We start from the raw sequence: 18,004 nt of genomic DNA, 5'->3' as shown, positions 1-18,004 counted from the left end.
AGAGTAATCAGTACTAAGTCAGCTCTTTGGAGAGGCACTTATGTTATGAAATAGTAGAGCATGAACTGGTGCCATTACCCCATTTTAAACATGTGAAAAACACAGTTTTACAGTGGAGACTGGATCACTTGCCCATTTCTTTAAAAAAAGAGGCAGAACTAGGATTCAAATCCAGGTCAGTTTCACTTCAAAGTTCTTTAAGTTACTATTAATCTTTCACAAGTCAACAATTGTTTGAGCAATTCTAAGGTACATATTTCAAGATTATATGCATGTCCTGGTTTAATTTTAAACCTCACACTCTGAAAACACGTATACACACTCAGAAGAGTTGAACCAACACTTTATAAATTACACTAATGTACATACAGTCCTTGATCATTCAAATCAGGAATAAAAATGGCAAATCTACAAGTAACAACCAAAAGGATATATGAAAAAGTAATCATGCTCACTTTTGACCTTAATAAAGAATTTATTGCAACTCTAATTTTAAACAAAAGAATATAGAAAAATTTTCCCCTTTCTTCTGGTTTCCTGACATCTGGCTTTCCTCTATTGTTTTCAAAAACTGCCAGTATCCTGAGTTGTAACACAAGATTATTTACTGCAACAGAAACTCACCCTGTGAAGCGTCACTGTGTGTTGTTCCCATATAGCTGTTTCCTCCATTGCTGTGTTCTGATAAAGGAAAAGAAAAATAAAACATTTACCTTTTAAGAAAATGTTTTCCATCAAGTGAACAAGAACATTCAGTAACAATCACCACAATAAAATACCAAAATTCATACTATTAATATATTCTGAAAGAAGCTTAATAATTATGAAAGGTTTTTAGTTTGCTTTTGTTTTAAGAGACAGGAAACTACACACAGGAACTTCCTTTGTTTTTAACTTACTCTCTGGACAGATGCTGTTCTATACTAGTTTTCTGCCAGCTAAAATAAGTGTTCAAGCTAATCTGAACAAAAATCAGAATGCTTCTATTTTTAAATATTTAATGGTACATAAACATTTGAAAGCATACCTTGTGTTCTGCAAAGGAAGGAAAAGCTAAACACCTCTGAATTCAGTAACTTATATATGTATATATGTGTGTATGTATGAAAGTGTATATGAATTAGTAAACACCAATTGGTGCCATGACCCCCATTTTAAACATGTGAAAAACACAGCTTTACAGTGGAGATTGGATCACTTGATCATGTCTAAAACAAAGATGGTTTTGTGTGTGTATGTATGTGTTTGTGCATGTGTGTGTGTATATATAAAAAACATAAGACCATCTGATAGGTTTGGTCAATGTTGCTTTATATCACAAACACTACTGCTTCATAGTTTTAGTTTTACTACTGAATTACCTTCTTCAGCTTCATTTATAATCATAAATCCAATATATGCATCACACATGTATATACAAACACAAGAAACAAAAAAAAAAAAATTTAACAACAATCCCCCGTTCCAAGAATCATCATAAGATAAAGGCAATGCAAGCTTCAATATAGGTCATACTCAATTCATAGTATAGTTCAGTTTCATCTCCTGTCATGAACTCTCATAAGGAAAATAGTTACCTAAAGGATAAATGCTAAAAAATTCAAAATAAATTTCTTTAGAATTGGTCAACTGCTCTAGGAGGTTCAACCTTACTGTTAAAATTTTATAAAACTAGGGTTCCGAAAAATGTATTTATTTTTTAGGTAAACTCAATAAAAGATCTTTCAGAGTTACCGAAAGAGAGGGTAAAAGGGAAGAATGCTGAACACAACATTCTCAGAATATTCCCCCATCATCTATTATTATAAATGCTTATTTCACAAGTGAGATCTGTTTTCTGTTATAGTGCTGTCATTAGCATCATGAGACTATGTCCATCAAGGTGCCATGGGCCCATTTCTCCTTTCCCACAGCAGTTTTAATTGAAGATTAATGCCACTTTAGAAAAACGAATGCTTATAAAGAAAGCCTGCTTTTCCTAAATTCAAAGCAACTAGATTAACTTCCCTGCCAGATGAATAAGAGAGGAGAGAGAAAGGATCTCTCTGTTCACTCCCATAGATAAGAACTGCCAACCTTAGGAGTGGTTTTGTTTCAATCTTCCAATCAAGTGCAGCAAACTCTCTCTTTAATGAGACCTCTGCTGGAAACAAAACTGTTTTGTCTTTTTTAACAAAAACTGACCGGGATTCAGTGATTTTTAAAAAAAGAAAAAAGAAAAAACCTGGTCTACCATTGTGAAGCAATGATGGTATTAAAAACTCCTCTATCAATATGAAGCAATGATGTTGTATCAGCTAAGCACTAAAATTATACCAAAATATAAGTGATAAAAATATCTGTAATAATTGCCAATCTCAGCTGACATTAAGAATGAAAACTGCTTGCATAGCTCTAAGCTGGTCTTTTCTTGATCCACTTCATTAACCAGTAGCATTGCTTCACTGCTTTTTTAAATCCATGACCTATCAGTCCAAACTGTAAGTGATCTGACAACTAATAGACACTTTCCTTGATAACATACTCTTTAGTATGAAACATTTTATCATCCTCCATATGGTTTAAATGACCACATAGTTCATTTAATGTTAGGGTAGGAAAGCAGGTTATGAAACAGTTTGTACATTTTAATTTTGTTTAAACATGGGGAAGGGAGACTGAAAGGGACCCACTAAATGTAAACAGTGATCATTCTCAAAGTGAAGGGACTGTGGGTGACATTTTTTCATCAGGTGTTTTCTCTTTTTTTGCTTTCCTTACTCTATTCTCAAACAGAACACACTCTTCACCAAATTCCACTCCTACTTGAAATTTCAAATATTTACTCTATTTTGGTTTTTAGGAAAATCAAATAATGTTGAAGAGGATTATTTTATGTCTTATTGTTAATTATAAAAGAGAGTTGGGCTAGGGTTGTGGATCAGTGGTAGATTGCTTGCCTACCTTGCTTGAGGCACTGAGTTCGATTCTTAGCACCTCATATAAATAAAAGGTCCATCAACAACTAAAATAAACAAACAAAAACTTTAAAAAAGAGTTTATTCTACTGTTATTAAGGATTCTACACATTAAGGTCTTATTATACAATCTCCAAGAGTGCAGTAAGAGAAACTTAAATTACTTTTTTGTACAAGCTAAGGGGAAAAAATAAAATATACCAAAATATAACTGTTCTCCCTATTCCAATTGACATGATTTTTTAAGGGAGGAAGAATCAGACAAGTATACTTCTCAAATAACTCAATGGTTTCCCCCAAATGATAATATATCTCACTCCTCTGTTAAAGTCAAAATGAGCTTTTATTACCTTGATTTAGTTCTCTGAAAGGAGACCCATGTACAAATAAATAACAAAACATGAAATATCAAAAGGAATTACTAGTTACTGTCTTGACCCAACACACTAAATCAATTTAATCCATATGAGTTACTACACCTTACCACTCTTTATCATCATCAGCTTTAAAAACAGAATAAGTATTTCTAGTTTAAACCATAGACCTTGTCTTCTCTTTCCACCCTCTATCCTTTCATTGCATCAGTGGCAAAAGCAGAAAATTCTGTCTCTTTTTTTGGTACATAAGGCAATCCTTGAGGAGTTCTGAATGAACTAAAGGATGGTTCGATGGATAATACATAGGCATGGAATGATACCAATATAGTAAAATGATAGTGGTAGACTCTCAAAGGTCAGAATTCAGAAATCTACTATAAAATTTCTTCAACTTTGTTACATTTGAAAATGATAATGATAAAATGCTGGGGTTAAAAATTAGTAAATCATTCAGAAATTGAAACTAAAATTGACTAAAAATATTTTGTACCAGTAAATTTACTAAGAATTATTTTAATGGGGACTACATACAGAAAAAAATCATTAATAACAGAATTTTGATGTTTTAGAAAAGGGGGCTCTTTAGAAAGATGAAAGAAACAAAAGCCTCTGAAGTACAGAGAAAATAGAAATCAGGGTGGGGAATCTTAGTACTATGCTCCTTTCTGCACTGCTTTATAATATTTATTACTTAGGCAAATAAATGATTTTCAAAACTTAATATTCTTGCTGTAAACTTGCTTAAAATTTGCCTTATTTTAAAAAATGCAGAATGACTAGTCACATAACTTGCACAAGGATCTTCTGCTAAATCCCTAGTCTCATTTTCAAAGCACTTCAACTTGTGGGAGACCAAAGGAAAAGTGTATAATTCCCCATAAGCATGATTTTACTACTATTATTCCCTAATATCTATGAAGATGTCATTAAACAGAAAATGAACTAGCGCAGAAATAATGAGTCCAGAGCCCAAATCTGTCATAAACTAGAAATGTGACCTTACTTTTTACTCTCCTGTAAAATTAGGAAACTGGACAAGATTATCTCAAGTAAAAGTCTTTCCAGCTCCAAATTTCTATAAAACTATAATGTCAAAGAGCAGGCTAAAAATTAAATGATCAGTGAAACATGAAGGCATCAAAAGTGATTGTAATTCGTGGTTGCTAGATTAGTTCTGCGTACATTTCTACAAAGTCAGCACCAACTGACTAGAATCACAATTTCTGAAGAAGCAAAAAGCTGCATTTCAGAATCTGCCAAGTTTGTTTGGTTCCTTTGTTCCAAGCTCCAGCTGGCAAAGACACTACTCAGATCACCAACTCTAAAGGGCTTCCTGCCAAAACTCCAGGTCCCAATTCTAGGCAGTTTCACCATTCTTTAGGACTGATTACAAATCAAATGAGGAAAGACAGGAGGGCACAAGAACTGAGAAGACAGCTGCTTTGATATGACAGAGTTGTATAATTTGTGGAATAGGGAAGGGGGTAAAAAGAGAAGTTACAAAAGTACCACATCACAACAAGCCTTATGATGTAATGCCAAGGATTTTAAACTCAATAGGAAGACACTAATAAATTTTAGATATCAAATATAGTCAAAATTCATTATAAAGACTATAATGTGGAATATGGATTTGAAGCAAGACGACCAGATAGAAAGTTAAAGTGAAAAGATGGGAAGAGTTAAAAATGACTTGTTCTGAATTAAGCAGCTGAGTGGAAAGGCAGGAAGACTTAAAATGAAGTTTCAGAAATGCTTAATTTAAGGTGCCTATGGAACCATCAGAGCAGACATGGCAAGTAGCCACTGGATATACAGGTTTGAAAATCAAGACTGAGATGTGGAGTAGATAGGATCTAAGAGTAATTAACAAGGTAGCATCCTGGAAACCTAAAGAAAAGATCCAATTACCAAAGGACTAAGATAACCCTGAGGACTACAATATTTTGGAGGTTAAAAAAAAAAAAAAAAGGAAGAACCAAAGGAACTTAAGAAGGAGCCAACAGTAAGGGTACAGGAAAATCAATGGTGCTAATACAAAACATCATTTATTATCCAGAGAATACACCAAAACAGGAAATACAAACTGAAGATCTCTCAATTTGAGAACAATATATCTTATTTATCTGATATCATAAAAGAACAAAATTTCCTTGAAAATTTTAAAAATTAGACCCTAAAACATTACTAAATACATACCTAAAACAGATTATTCAGCATGCTAAACAATTTCCTGATGACTTGCATTCCCCCACTAGGAAACCAAGTAGTAAAGAAATGTGACACTCTGGTGCACTTTCTAGGTTATTTCTATAAGCTAAACTGCTACCCTGAATTGTTTCTGATTTCTTTTATGCTTCCAAGTGTTTTTGTTGGGTTTGTTGTTGTTACTGGCTTTTTTTCCTCATCCAAAATAAAATGTGAGATTAACTACTGAGATAATAATGAGCCAGGAACTTAGCAGGAAATACAAGGATGGTCCCCTCTATGAAATTTCACTTTGTATTTAATTTCAAATTCTGATCACTGCTATAAGAATGAAGTACAAAGAAAGTAGGATATGTGTTGAAAGTGAAAAAAAAAAAAAGGTATGTATTTGTATTGACTGAGGGTTGGCTTTTAAATTCTCAAACTGAGATACCCAAAAAGTAGTAAAAAAGGTCCATGGAAAGTCAAATGAAGAGAGGTCCTAGAGACATTCCTGGAGATTTAACACACTTCACAAATACAAGGTAAGAAGATAATACTCACTAAACATAAGAGTTAAAATAATTATCAAAATAAAAGTGCAAAAAAACAAAACCAAAAAAAAAAAAAACAAGAGCACAACAATTATAGGGCAGAAGTCTAAATATAAGTGAAGTAAATTTAGCATCCAGTACTATATTCAACATCAGTTAAATTTAGAAATACTTTGTGTCCAGCGTTTGATTTACAATTTAGGAGAAAAAAGATAAGATACATATAATTAGGAAATATTAAAAGTTGGAAGAAAGACATAGTTGATCTATGGAAGAAAGACATAGTTGGAATTTTTTGATCAAGCCTGAAGTTTGCTAAAAACAAGTTCAAAGGCAATTTATATTTATTGCTTACCTAGAAAGAATATCCGCTTAAATAAGTTACCATATTGTGCACATTAAATATTGAGAAATTTCCATTAGGGACAGTTAGATACCTTGGGAAAGCTTAAAATCAAGAATGCTTTCCAGTTATCAAAAACAGAACTATTTTTAGGTATGGTATTTTATAATGGCTGGAGGCAGAGAAAAGGCCTCTCAAAAATTTCCAGGTAGAAAGGAAGAAGGGAATGGGATTACAAAGATGAAGAGTGACATTTCTCTAAATTTATCTTTTTTGTATTTAACCCTGATTTTTAGAACTATTATTACTCCATGACACACCATTCACACATTAGAAAAATTAGCCATTAAAACCAATAAAGAAAAGGATGTGTATTGGGGGGGGGGCGGGGTAGCAAAGAAGAATCAAAAACAGTAACAAATATATAAACACCAACTATATTACAAATGAATGATGAAACTGCACAGCAATTAATATTCCAAAATTTTTTTAAAAACAGTTTGGAGGTATATGGGAAAACAATGCAAAAAAGATACTAATTTTGGTTTTTGAAAAGCATATTTACATACTTACAGTTTTGAAAAAAAGATTAGCTTCAGAGTACATATTTTTTTAATTTTTGATATTTGACAATGAAGAAATTAATTTTATAACCCATGAAAAATGGCACATGTGATTTAAAAAAAATAAAAAACAAGCAAAAGTGACCTACACTGTTAGAAGTCAGGATAGGGTTATCCTTGTATATGCATCAACTGCAAGGGCATAAAAACTAAGAAAAACTCTTGAGTTGCTAATAATGTTCCTTCTTGATATATATGTTGGACAAAAATCTGTATATACCAAAGATGTATTCACCTTAATGATTATATAAGATTCAAAATAAAATAGCTTGGCAATAAGGATTGAAATATATCAAATATACTTCCATTCACCCATTTGTGCAGTGATGTGAAAAAATGATAAGCACTGACATTGCAGTCTTTTGGGGGAAAAAAAAAGTAGATTTAAAGAAGGAATTAAGCTAAATATCCATTCTGCCTTTCCTATAAAAAACAGTACCACTGGATAATCAGTGGATAAAGTGAAGTTTCTCTTTTTAGTGGTATTCCTGATAATAAATGTAGAAGAAATAATAAAACTTGAGCATCATCATTTTGCAATACCTAGTGAATTAAGAAATCTAGCCACTGATTATAGCTGCTAACCTCACTTAAAATAGCAACAACAAAACCCCTGGAACTATACCACTTATGAAGTAGTAGTATTAAAAAGAAAAAAAAATCAAATCCAAATCTGATCACTGCTCTAGATCTGTACTAATATAATAGCCAGTCACGTGTGGCTAATGAGCACTTAAAGTGTGCCTATTCTAAACTGAGATGGGTTGACATGTATAAAATACACAACAAATAGTTTTCAAGTATTGAATATAAAAAAAAAGAAACACCTCATTTCTAAGTTTTATATTATTATATGCCAAAATAGCAATATTTTGGATAAATGAATTAAATAAAATGTTAAGATGAATTTTACCTTAAAAATTTTCAGTGTGGCTACTAGAAAGTTTTAAATTACATTGTGGTATTTTACCTAATATTCTTATTGGACAGAAATGCTCTACCTCCAATTACCAACTTGTAGGAAGTATAGAGGGCTGAGTGCCACTGTAACCACTACAATGAAGCAAGACCAAAATCCAGACTGAGAAAAATTCTACAGGACAAACAATCCAGTTCCTTAACCAGTAAAACTGCAAGCTAATGAGGGGGAGATGAGACAGAGAGAAACATGGGGGACCTTGTATACCCAAGAGCTAGATATAGGATATGTCAATCATAATAAGAGGTCCTTATTCAGATCCTGATTTACACACACACACACACACACTTAAAAGGAAAAGTTAAATATTTAAAAGAACTAGAAAATACTAGTTGATTTAGAATTTATTTTTAAAGTTTGACAATGGTACTATAGCTATATACTTTTTAAAAGTGTTCTTATTCTTTGGCAGATGTGTACTCAAATATTAACAGAAGAGAAAATGTTTGACACTTACTTCAAAATCATGTGAAGGACACAATGATTTATATATTATATAAATATATGTAAATATATTTATAACAAAAATACATCTGAACATAAATTGGATAACTACACTAGTTGAGAGTAGATTCATTATATTCATTTACTTTTACATGGATTTAAAATTTTCCACTTAAAAAAGGAAAGATAACGTAAGGAGACTAGAATTTCCAATCTAATAAAAACTCAAACCAAGAATGTGGCTACCATGGCCTAGCATTAAGCAAAATTTCCTAGGCTGGCTACTCTAGCAACTGCCTTCCCTTTCAAAAAAGTAAGAAAAATGCAGCTAGTGTTGGAGAAGACTTCTGAGAGTTTCTAGGCTCATTCTGAGATGGTCTAATGTAATCAGCAAGTAAATAAGAAGAGAAAGAAGCAACTCTCACCTAGAAGAGACACCCAATTTTAATCAAATAACCAAAAGACAACTAAGAATAAGTTGTTGTAAGCACTGTGGAGGGACAGAAGAGGGAGCATAAAGCACAGAGTTCTGACCTACTTTCTGGATTCAGGACAAAATTCTTAAGGAATTAAGAATTGAGGGACAGGTGCCAGGTGAATAAGGGTTAGAAGTGGGAAACTTTCCTGGTAGAGAAAACAGCACAATCAAAAGCCCTGGGCCAGAAGAGCGTCTCATTCATTCAAATGTTTATTGTGTTCTAGACACTGTGTTAAATTGCAGATAACCAGACATAGGCAAGATGACCTTGGAGAACATGGAGCTTACAGTCTAGTGGGAGAACCAGATGATGATGATCAAAGCACTTCATGACTAAACATATTATCACAGGCTTAAATAAGCACTATGGGGGAAAAATAGTGTCAGGAGAAGTTAGTAGGAAGTAGAATAACTGCTAGGAACTAAAAATGAGGAAAGCATAGCTTAGGATCAGAGAATAAGAAGAATGATGCAAGGTGAGGCTACACATAGTGTCAGGAGAAGAAGTCAGTAGGAAGTAGAGTAACTGCTAGGAACTAAAAATGAGGAAAGCATAGCTTAGGATCAGAGAATAAGGAGAATGATGCAAGGTGAGGCTACACATAGTGTCAGGAGAAGAAGTCAGTAGGAAGTAGAGTAACTGCTAGGAACTAAAAATGAGGAAAGCATAGCTTAGGATCAGAGAATAAGGAGAATGATGCAAGGTGAAGCTACAGGGGTAAACAGAAGCCCAACAGTATACTAGAAGTGAATCTATGTTATGAATTTTCATCTTTTACTTCTAAAGGCAGTTAAAAATAGGAATTTTAGGAGGACTCTGAATGTGTAAATGAGGTGGGGGAGAAACTAATCAAACCTGAATTTTGGAAAATTATTTTAGAAAAAGTTTGTAAGAGAAAGAGGGGGTGCCATACTCTCTAGGAGGCTATTATATCAATAGGGTGGCAGGCATTGTTGGGGAGAAGAGATGTAAATAGCAAAAGTACAGATGGAACACGTGGAAAGACATGATATGCAGGTCAAAAGCTAAACAAAACTTTCTAATCATTCATTCACCATACTAGGTAAATATCAAAACTGAGCCAGGTATGATGGATTTGAAATGGTCTTTAATGCCTATTGCCTAATCCATCAGACTAAAGACTATATCTTTTAATGTCACTGTAATAAATTTTTCAGTAAGCATTTCAGAAGCCCACGAACCTTCCCTCAAACCACAAAACATCTTGCTGTGCTAAAACCACTACTAATTTACAGGCTAATCATTGTTCAGAAATAAATATTTATGTACATATATGCATACACACAAAACCATAATTTCAATATGCACCTTATCTGAGCTTCACCTAAAATGTTTTAAAAAAGACTGAACTAACATAATAGTTTACTATGTGTTAGATTCTGAGTACACAAGTATCTCAAGACGAGTACTGTTTGCATATTTATACTCACACATTTTTTTTTAAACAGATGAGAAAACAGCTATTAAGTGGTAGATACAGGACAGAGATTCTAGAACCCAAACTCAGATAGGAAGTGACATAAACTTAGGGTTATTCAACGAAAATTCTTTCAGTCTTTATATTACTGAGTCTCTCTCTGTATAGGATCTGCCCTACCAACAGGTGAATGTTGTTTATATGGAGTTGACTGTATAATAATTCATTAATGTACAATTACTTTATGTACTTATACATATAGCACTATATTTTGAAATGAAAAGGCATAAATTAGCTGGCAATCTATAAGTCAGGACAATGTAAAAATCCAGATTTACAATCCATTTTGAAAAACTGGAAGATCCAGCCTTCCTTCCTCCAAAACAACAATCAGCTGGAGCTGAGCAATAGCTGCTTCCTTCAGTCCAGTCTGCACTCTCTTCCAGCTTTCATGACTCATATCATTTGTCTGATCTAAGACTCACCTAACACCATTCCAAACTCATCTGACGCTTACTTAGAATGTATGAAGAGATGTATATATATATATATATATATATATATATATATATATATATATATATATATATGCTTGTATGAGTTATGAGGTAAGATGTTCAACTAGCTATAATAAGTAAATGTAACCTCAGATTAACAGTAGTACCTAACAAAATTGTTAAGATCAAATGTGACATTCACATAAAACACTTAGCTCAGTTATCTGTCCGAGTCAGCACTAAACATGAGGGGCCACTGTTATTTACACATATTTCTGACACTTATAACTTTAATATAAAATACTTGCCAGGATCACTGTCTTCTGATTTTAAGGTGATACAGCATCAAAATATGGGTTTCTGTACTTTTGTTTAACTAAATTATTCAACATTTATCACTATTAAAAAAAAAATCAGTGAAGTCTCCTCAAGTTCCTTTATGTGACTACCAAGAAAAATCTCCTACTATTTTATTTCAAAAGGCAGACATCTTTTTACTTTTGTCCAAAACATGTATTTATAAAAAGTGGCTTTTAGTGGTCTGATCAGGGGAGATAAGTATATACCTACTGAAACACTTTACAATAATGGTTCTAAGAATCATAAAATGTTCCACAAATTAAGACAAACTTAATGTCAGGGTAAACATAAGAACACCAAAAGCAGCTTATACCTTTCATACAACTGCTAGTATGCCAATGACTGGCTATGACACTTAATTCTTTCTCCTTTGACATATGTATATAATATTTGCCTTCAAAAAATCCCCATAAAAGTCTAAAATAAATTATTTTTCCCCAAAGCCAATATGATAGTAAGTCCTTATATAATAAATCAGTGTGAAGTTTATAAATAAATACAATGAAAACTAATGAACCAATGGACAAAGAGGCACACATCTGTAATCCCAGCGACTTGGAGGCTGAGGCAGAAGGATAGCAAGTTCAAAGCCAGTCTCCACAGCTTAGCAAGGTCCTAACCAACTCAATGAGACCCTGTCTCTAAAAAAAATACAAAAAAAAGGGCTGGGGATATGGCTCAGTGGTTAAGTGCCCCAAGTTCAATCCCCAGTACCCCCCCCCAAAAAAAAAACTAAAGAACCAGTTACCCACAAGATGGATCATCTTCAAACAGTGCTCAGTCAAAAAAACAAAACAAAAAATTCCACACAACAGACCGCACAGGAAGATTCTGTTTGTGTTAAAATTAGAAAGAAACAAAACTACAGTGTTGATGGAATGCATATTTAGGTAGCAAAATTATAAAGAAAAATCAGAAAATAAGTAACACTTTGGGGAGGAGGGACTGTTAAACAGAAATAGCATGTTAAGAATTCTAACACTTATTATTGTGTTACAGTATTTAATTTGTTGCTGTCTACACTCACTATTAAAATACTCTATCATCCATCAGAACAGAGGTGTGTTCACTGCTCACTGTTCCAGGTACAAAGGTACCTGGAACACATTGGGCATGAGTATATGTTGAACATAAAATACCATTTAAAAATCAATATTGTTACATATTTCACAACTTGTTAGACCCTAACTGTAAAGAGTAAAGCTAGCATAGTGTCCATGTTCCAGGTCAGTATATTTGAGGAGTATAAAGAACTGTAAGTTTCAGGTACTTTTGTAATTTCAATCTCTTTCTCCAATTGAAATATACCAAACTTACTAAAAACACCTCTGAGGATGTATCCAGATTCAGTTCAAACAGGAAAAATGCAGAAACTACACAGACACAGTTCTCCACCAACTCACTCAACCAAGAAAACACCAGAATGCTATTACAGGATGAGTGTGAGTTTGCTTGCTCATACTTACTTTTTAAGAGTAAACAATGCAAATGTGTTGGTTCTTACAACAATGAATTACACATTTCACATTGACTATTACAACATAGAGGAGCTGAAAACTATGAGCTTCTAGAGGACAGGGATCTAAAACAAAATGTGCTCAATTAATGTTTGTTGAGCTAACAAAAAGAACTAGTCATTACTGGTATCTTAAATTTTAGAATTACATACTGAATTAGAGGAGCTAATCATCAAGTTTAGCATGTAATATTCAGTCATCAGAAACTATCTATAAACCCCCCAAATATCAGTGACAATTTCAAAAAAGTAAAAATTCCCCAAATAACCAAGACAGAAAATGAACTTTTTGATCTTTGGGAATGTACACTATTTAAAAAATAAAACCTGAAAATATTTCAGCTGAGAAAAAAAAATTACTTCAGATATTTGCTAATCTTATGGCCCTAATTAATATCCAAAGAAAGTAATATCAGCTTCTTTTTTCATCTTTCTGCATATGATAAACTAGGATGTTTGAGTTCAATCATCAATCAACCTACTTCCCAGGCTTCTTTCAGTGCAAAATAGGTTATTCTGGTAACTGAAATGTATCTATAACACAAACCTTATTTTTTTCTTCTGATCTAAATCAGTGCTCTGTGGTGTAATCATTCAGAGTCCATTGTTTCCATCCATTTGTAGGATGTGAAATGAAACTTTCTACCTATGTCCTCCCCACATACTTCTCATTATTAAGAATTTATCTGTTTAAGAAGGAATGGAAATAAAGTTACCTTGCTAACCCAAAAAGGAGCAACCTGAAGCCACTCTTCTCTACAATAAATAAGTAAAGAAGAACTCTAGGTTAGAGATAGCAAAGGCCTATTTTTATTACCAGTTTATATAGGAAATATTGTTCTGAAACAGGTCAAATTAGATTAAAAATCCATGATATTAAAAGTTAAAATTAAATATTAAATAAGGATTTTCAGGATTGTCTTTGGAACTTGCTTTTCATCTCAGAGATGCAAACCAAGTTCCAGTCAAATATTTCAGGAATATCAGTCTAGATATTGCTAATAAAAAATAATTTTGTTCATTCCACTGGCTTATCTTCAGCTACTATGCTGCTCAGTCAGGACTCGGTGCTGAGTGTGTGAAAGTGCTGTGTGGACCTGGAAAGTTCTGTGACTGAGCAGTCAGAGATGGTCACACTACACATAATAATTTACAGCTAGATTCCTAATCTTTTAGTAGATCAATTTTTTATCACATCAGGTTTATGTCAAGAAACAGGTTTACGCTTCCAAATTTTTCACAAAAACTATTATTTTAAAAGACATTTGCCTTGGCAGCATTGTGATCTATCTTATTTCTACTCAGTTTTATTCTTAGAACTGTACTGAGTTTATGTTTGGTCTCTAAATAGAAAAAAAAAAAAAAAGATTAAAGAGCAAGTAAAAACTCAGAGCCAGAACATTGTTTCCAGGATTGGGGAAAAAAGAGATGGGGGAAAAAAAAAAAAAAAAAAAAGACTGAAACTACTATAATTGTTTTTCCTTCAAACCAAACCAGAAGCAGTGCTATATATACTGCATTATAGCCCTGAAAACCACAGATTGCTTTCAACCTCATTATCTGTTGGTGTGGATGGCTGATCTCTATCACTGATATGCAGCCTAAGTCTTCCTTAAATCTGAAATAAAAGTTCAGTCTGCAAGCTCCCAACAAGAAAACATTAGTTGGGAGAAAAGGCACGGTATGATTTGAAAAGTAACTCTTATATAAATATCCTAAAAACAAGTTTAAGAGTTAAAAAAATGGAGTTATCAGTCAACTATATAAGAATCTAAAATGCCAAGTATACTAATAAATTAAATGCTTTGTCAAAAACACTACAAAAGTAATCCTAGTGAAAAATATTGTACAAGCTGAGCAGACTCATCAAAGTATTACTACAGTGAAGACCATTAAAAGTTGGCAGACACAATTAAGTGAATGTTCATAAACCACAGTGAATCTTTATTTTACTTTTAAAGCAGAATGAAGCAAATATGCACTGATCTGTTAAGTACCAAAATTAAAACTCTATTGTTACTGTTACTCAAGAAACAATTTCTAACTGTAAATACTGATTTCATAATTAGCTTTTTTATTCATTAGCTTAGCTATTTTCTGCAGTTCTTAACTTTTAAAAATGTTCAACTATTGAAAAAAGTCCATTGTACTTTAACTGATAAAATAAATTGATTCTTGAGATTATACATTAGTAGTATAATGGTAAAAACGGGTATAAATCATTTCCATATTAACCTACATTTTAATTTCAGACGTAGCCACTGGGGAAGAAAATTATCCCTGAGACATAAAAACACTAAAGCATACAACAAAATAATAAGCATATATAATAACAATCTTAAATTTTATTGTTTCCTCCAATGAGAAATAGCTTGAAAATTCAGCAGCCAATCCTACTCATCCAAACACTTTCTATGATTCAACCAATGAAAATATTCCTAATAATTATTCAAAGCATTTTCTTACATAATTAGACAATTCTTTAAAAAAGCAGGGAACCACCCTCAAATTTCTATTTTCAACTTTCAAATAATTTTGTATCAGGTGCATTACTGAACAAAATTTTGTTCACAAATTCAGATGTATATCATGCATGTAAAAGCTTTTTTCCCTTTATTACTTAATATCATGAAGAGAAGTCCTTGCCAATCCAGGCATATTTAAAAAAAAAATGTGCTCCATATTTTCTACAAGTATTTTGTGACTTATTTTGTTTGCTTCCTCCCCTCCCCCCCCCACCCCCCACCCAAAAAATTTAGGCTTCATTTGGGTTGAGGGAAAGGATGGACCTTTAAGGCAGAAAACAAACATTTTAAAAAGTGGATAATCAACAGTTTTAGCACTACTGAATAACCCATCCTTTCCTCAAAAATCTACCCTATAAATTTACCTCATAACTGTAATTTTCCCTCTTATAGGCTACCTGAACAGAGGCAAGTTACTTTGTTTCAATTTCTTAACCCAGTGCTTACTTCAAAAGATTACTGTGAGAATGTAATTAAGCACATAGAACAGTATCTGATAAATGCAGCTCAACACAATCATTAAAAGTCCATCTCTGTTCTTGAGCTGATATACTACTTGGCTTTGAATTTACATCAAATTACAATTTCTGACAAGGCCTCCTTTTTCCAAAATTTCCTGGCTATTGATCATTTTACTTATCAGGTAAACTCCCTGACCAATATGTTGAATTTTCTACACTACCACCCTGGAATTCTATTTGGAATTATACTGCTTTTATCCATCAACTAGGAGGAAAATGGTAAATTCTACAATATTGACTCTTCATCCAGAAATTATACTGTTTTATCCCATTGATCAAATTTTTTGTCCATCATTAAAATTCAGGCAACTCATCAAGATTTGTTATATTTGTTCCTAGGTAGTCTCTCTGGGAAAAAATTAGTGGTGTATTTCAAACGCACATACTCTTTGACCCACCAGTTTTCATTTTAAAGAATTTGCCATGGGGCTGGATATGTGGCTCAAGTGGTAGTGCGCTCGCCTGGCATGCAGGAGGCACTGGGTTCGATCCTCAACACCACATAAAAATAAAGATATAGTATCCACCTAAAACTAAAAATAAATATTAAAAAAAGAATATGTCATATAGGAATAAGTGTATATATACAAAAGTATAAATATCAGCACATAAGATATACTTTCTGCAATAGCAAAATCCTAGAAACAAGTTAAATGTCTGTACTAGGCAATGATGATCTGAGGTGAAGCATATTCATGGCATTAAAAACTTCAACCATTATAAGAACTTAAAAGTAGTCAAGAGTTGCACAACTATTGGGCTAAAAGCAAAGAAGTACAAAATTAATGCTGTGGGGTTTGTTTTGTTTTGATTTGTTTTTGTTTTTAACTTAGGGAGTAAAGGAACTGTGGTTCCTAAGCATTTGGATCACCTTAAAAATTTAAATGGGATTTAGGGAAAGAACTGTTCTATGTAAGATTTCAAGATGGTCCCATAATGCAGCATTTAAAGATATACATTTTCAACTTCCATTTTATAAATATTTCATGCTAACATCCCTACAATGTAATATTTAAGGAAATTTCTCAATATTCAAAAAAATCTCAATACCATAATTTAAGAGTAAAAGCAGTACTCCTTCTAAATCATCTTACTATGAGTATCTATTGAAAACATTTCTCTCCATAATTGACATAACCCTTTAAAACTGTGTTATCTTGCGTATCAAGTACCAGATATCACACTTCAGGAACAAAGTGATATTCTGTGTAATACGGAAACAAAGTCTTTCCTCCTAGGAAAGGAAGCCCCAGAAAAGGTAAATAATGTGATCTTATTTTTAAAACAAAGCAAAATTTTCCTTTTAATCTAAATCTTTGGGTCAAGTTTTATGTTTAGACTGTACTTCATCAATTAAAGCTCAAAAAAGTACAAATTAAATTTTTCTTAAAAAAAAAAAAGGAAGATTACAAAGATTACTATATTTCCTAAAAAAAATCAACTCAATACTAAATATAACCGCTAATTTCTGCCAGTCAGAAAAAGTCCTGTTAAGAGTTAAGAATCTTCAGGCGCATATCATACCTTCTGGATATAATGAATAAACATTTCAAACAAAAAATAAATACAAAAAAAAATCCCACCTCTATATAATATTTAAAGTAACGAGGTGATTTTTTTTTAAGGGAAGATTTTTATTTTGCACATTTTGGTATTCCTGTTATTGTTTGATGAGCAAATGTCACTTTATGATGAAAAAGGTTAAAATGTACAAAAGGAAAGGGGGATTTTAACTGGTTTGGGGAAATTTGAGCTTTTCAATGTAACACACAAGTTAATATAAAGGAATTGAGAAAATAACAATACTTCAGAGCACATGGGGAAATTAATAGGAAAAGTTACTTTTTGTGCTAAATCCACGGATCTTTACTAATTTTAGTTTACGAATTCATCTGACTGCTCAAGTGTAGGGGTATTTTGCGTTATTTTTGGAAGTTAACTCATACTACTAAAGAATGTTAAGAACTTAATTTCTTCAAAGGTACCTTAAATAATACAGCTTGAAAATATCCGACCTACTACTCGCAGGTTGTATGCTGTCTCAACGTCTTATCGCTACCTAGCGCATACCAAAGCGGGTGACATCAGATCGAAACTACACGGTTTCGCCAGGGACAAACCACTCCTTCCAAGACGGCAGCTACCGGCCTGCTGGAGGTAGCACCCCAAACCTGGACTCAAGCTCGCCACCGGCAAGAGAGAAC

The 18,004-nt window shown here is 32.8% G+C and overlaps 1 protein-coding gene across 8 annotated transcripts in view; it reads right to left on the bottom strand.

The window, feature by feature from the left end:
- The window catches only part of Tjp1 (tight junction protein 1), a 230,210-nt gene that overhangs the window by 70,163 nt on the left and 142,043 nt on the right, over nt 1-18,004 (bottom strand). For 7 of the 8 annotated variants that reach the window (XM_077800270.1, XM_077800271.1, XM_026406956.2 and 4 more), the window contains one exon: nt 625-681. In XM_077800270.1, coding sequence (XP_077656396.1) covers nt 625-681 — 57 coding nt within the window. Of the gene's footprint in view, nt 1-624; nt 682-2,943; nt 2,964-18,004 lie in introns of those variants that run through there. The other variant, XM_077800272.1, reaches the window with a different exon arrangement.

The sequence above is a fragment of the Urocitellus parryii genome, chromosome 6, assembly GCF_045843805.1.
Source record: "Urocitellus parryii isolate mUroPar1 chromosome 6, mUroPar1.hap1, whole genome shotgun sequence".
Taxonomy (NCBI): domain Eukaryota; kingdom Metazoa; phylum Chordata; class Mammalia; order Rodentia; family Sciuridae; genus Urocitellus; species Urocitellus parryii.
Note: the sequence above shows the minus strand (reverse complement) of the source record. Positions and strands in the feature narration are given on the sequence as shown.